Raw genomic sequence first — 2,075 nt, 5'->3', positions numbered from 1 at the left:
AGTAATATATGTGGGTGAAAATGTATCCATAGTTGGTTTGGTACCATGCACAACAGATGAAAATACACTAGCATATATTTAGAATTTTGCTAAAAATAGCATTTTTTAAAGTGAATTTGTGGAAAAATTTGTGAACCGATTTTTATAAAATATATTTTAAAACAAAGTTCGATAATTTAAGCATACATGCGTGTTWAAAATTTTCCATTTGGTTCTCTCGTTTAGGTACGGTGAGCCAAAATTAACCGGCGCGATACTAAACACAACCCTATATTTTTAAAGATGAGAACAATATGAGCAAATGCATGAAAAATTAAGTGTTTTATTTATGCCTCGTTTTAATTGTAGTAAGTTCACCATGTTATGTTATGAACAAATAAGCAACCATGCCGACCGTAATCATAACGTAAGTTTTTGCAAGACAATTTGTTTTAATTTATTTCATATAACAATCCTTTACTATGGTTCATTTAGTTATTTGGATCTGGAGGAAGTGTTTGGAAATTTCCGCTGGAAAGATAAATAACAGATCGACTGAGATTTTATTCCTATGAAAGTACGAAAAAACTAAACATGGCTTCGTCAATATTGCTGCGTAATGGGTCAGGTGCTGTTCCAATTTTATGATTTAAGAGATGAAAAAGCGACACGCGATGCTGTGAATTACTCAAATGTAGTTATCAACTTAGTTGGTCGTGAATTCGAGAAAAATTTTAAATTCAATGACGTGCTCGTGGAAGGTGCACGTCGCATTGCTAGGTGAGCTAAAATTAAACTTTATTTCAAAAGATTTACTATGTATTTTGTATTTTTTTTTAATAGAATCAGCAAAGAAGCTGGTGTACAACATTTGATTATTTGTCTGTCTTAAACGTTAGTCCCAAACCAATGAGATTTGTGCTTGATGGTGGAAGTAACTTTTTGAAGAGCAAATACTACGGTGAATGTGCTGTTCGGATGTTGAGCCAGAGAACGTGAAGTATAGAGAAGGTGCAAATCGAAATCTGTATGATGTTCGATTGCGCGGCTAACAGAGCTGATAGATTTATAGTAGGGAATTCACCATTTAGCAGAATTGAGCACGTTCTCTGGCAAAAATATATGTAAAACGACTGAATTCATGCGACAATAAATAAAGAGAAATGCTTTGTAGAAAAATATACAAAGTCACACAAAGAATGTAAAAAAGCATTCTTTGAGTCACATGTGCATGCTTATTTTGTATGATATGAACACATAAGCATGCTTATTTTATATTCTATGAACCATTGTTTTCCGAAAAATGGTAAAAATTCTATATTATATTATATTAAAAATAATTTTCAATAAATTATTATTTCAAAAATGATATTAATTTTGGCTATTATATTATATTACTTTCGACTATTGTAAAATGAAGATGTGCCAAATTAACTTAAATGTGCTCATATAAACACTTCAATCCTTTCATTTCTTCAAAAAAATTAATGACCTTCATGAAATATATTTCCATATTCGTAGCAATAGAATTTCTATGGCATATACATATATTATTTCTTTTGCACATTTGTCTGTAAGTTTGCGAAAACAAATACGAGCCACATATGTACAAACAACCAATAATGGCCGCGCGGATCTTTTGACATCTATGTTGTCACGGTCAACTAAGGCCAAAGCGCACGACAAGTGTCTTGCTGGTAGAAAATCGAAGTTGTGCCGAAAAAATAAAGTAATGGCGGCCGATTGTCACCTCTTCCCTTGCCGCTGTAACAGCTTCGCCTACAAACGTGCGTAAATATGTATGTATGTATACGTATGAGCGAGAATACATATCGACGCAGATTTTTGCRAGAAGCATCAAAAGTTGTTCAATTTATGATTTTTAGCTTTTGCCAATGTCGCGAAAATACGCTTGTTGGCTAAGGCATGCTCGGAGAGATGTTACGGCGTCTGTTTTTATGAATGAAGTGAGATCGCTTGTTGCGCCTGCGTTTATGAATGAAATATTCATATGTGAACGCATATGTATGTTTATATGCTTGTGCATTATTTGTTCGGCAATGTACACAAATATAATTTCTGAACGCGCACATGCG

At 33.3% G+C, this 2,075-nt stretch overlaps 1 protein-coding gene across 1 annotated transcript; it reads left to right on the top strand.

Annotated features, from left to right (window-relative positions):
* The first annotated feature begins 263 nt into the window (after positions 1-263).
* Positions 264-1,048, top strand: LOC108976103 (NADH dehydrogenase [ubiquinone] 1 alpha subcomplex subunit 9, mitochondrial-like). Its single transcript, XM_018945018.1, has 3 exons — positions 264-406; positions 475-759; positions 823-1,048. Exons 2-3 carry the CDS (start codon positions 599-601, stop codon positions 869-871), a joined length of 210 nt encoding a protein of 69 aa, XP_018800563.1. The 5' UTR covers positions 264-406; positions 475-598; the 3' UTR covers positions 872-1,048.
* The last annotated feature ends 1,027 nt before the right edge of the window (positions 1,049-2,075 follow it).

The sequence above is a fragment of the Bactrocera latifrons genome, unplaced genomic scaffold (assembly GCF_001853355.1).
Source record: "Bactrocera latifrons isolate USDA-ARS-PBARC rearing strain unplaced genomic scaffold, ASM185335v1 scaffold_1146, whole genome shotgun sequence".
NCBI lineage: Eukaryota > Metazoa > Arthropoda > Insecta > Diptera > Tephritidae > Bactrocera > Bactrocera latifrons.
The sequence above is the reverse complement of the archived record's forward strand: the minus strand, read 5'-3'. Positions and strand labels throughout refer to the sequence as shown.

What these genes read in the sequence shown, in the direction of transcription:
- LOC108976103 (XM_018945018.1), top strand. Translation starts at nt 599, where the DNA reads ATGGGTCAGGTGCTGTTCCAATTTTATGATTTAAGAGATGAAAAAGCG. An exon ending in GGTGCACGTCGCATTGCTAG is followed by an intron (nt 760 to 822) that starts GTGAGCTAAAAT and finishes TTTTTTTAATAG; the next exon opens with AATCAGCAAAGAAGCTGGTG.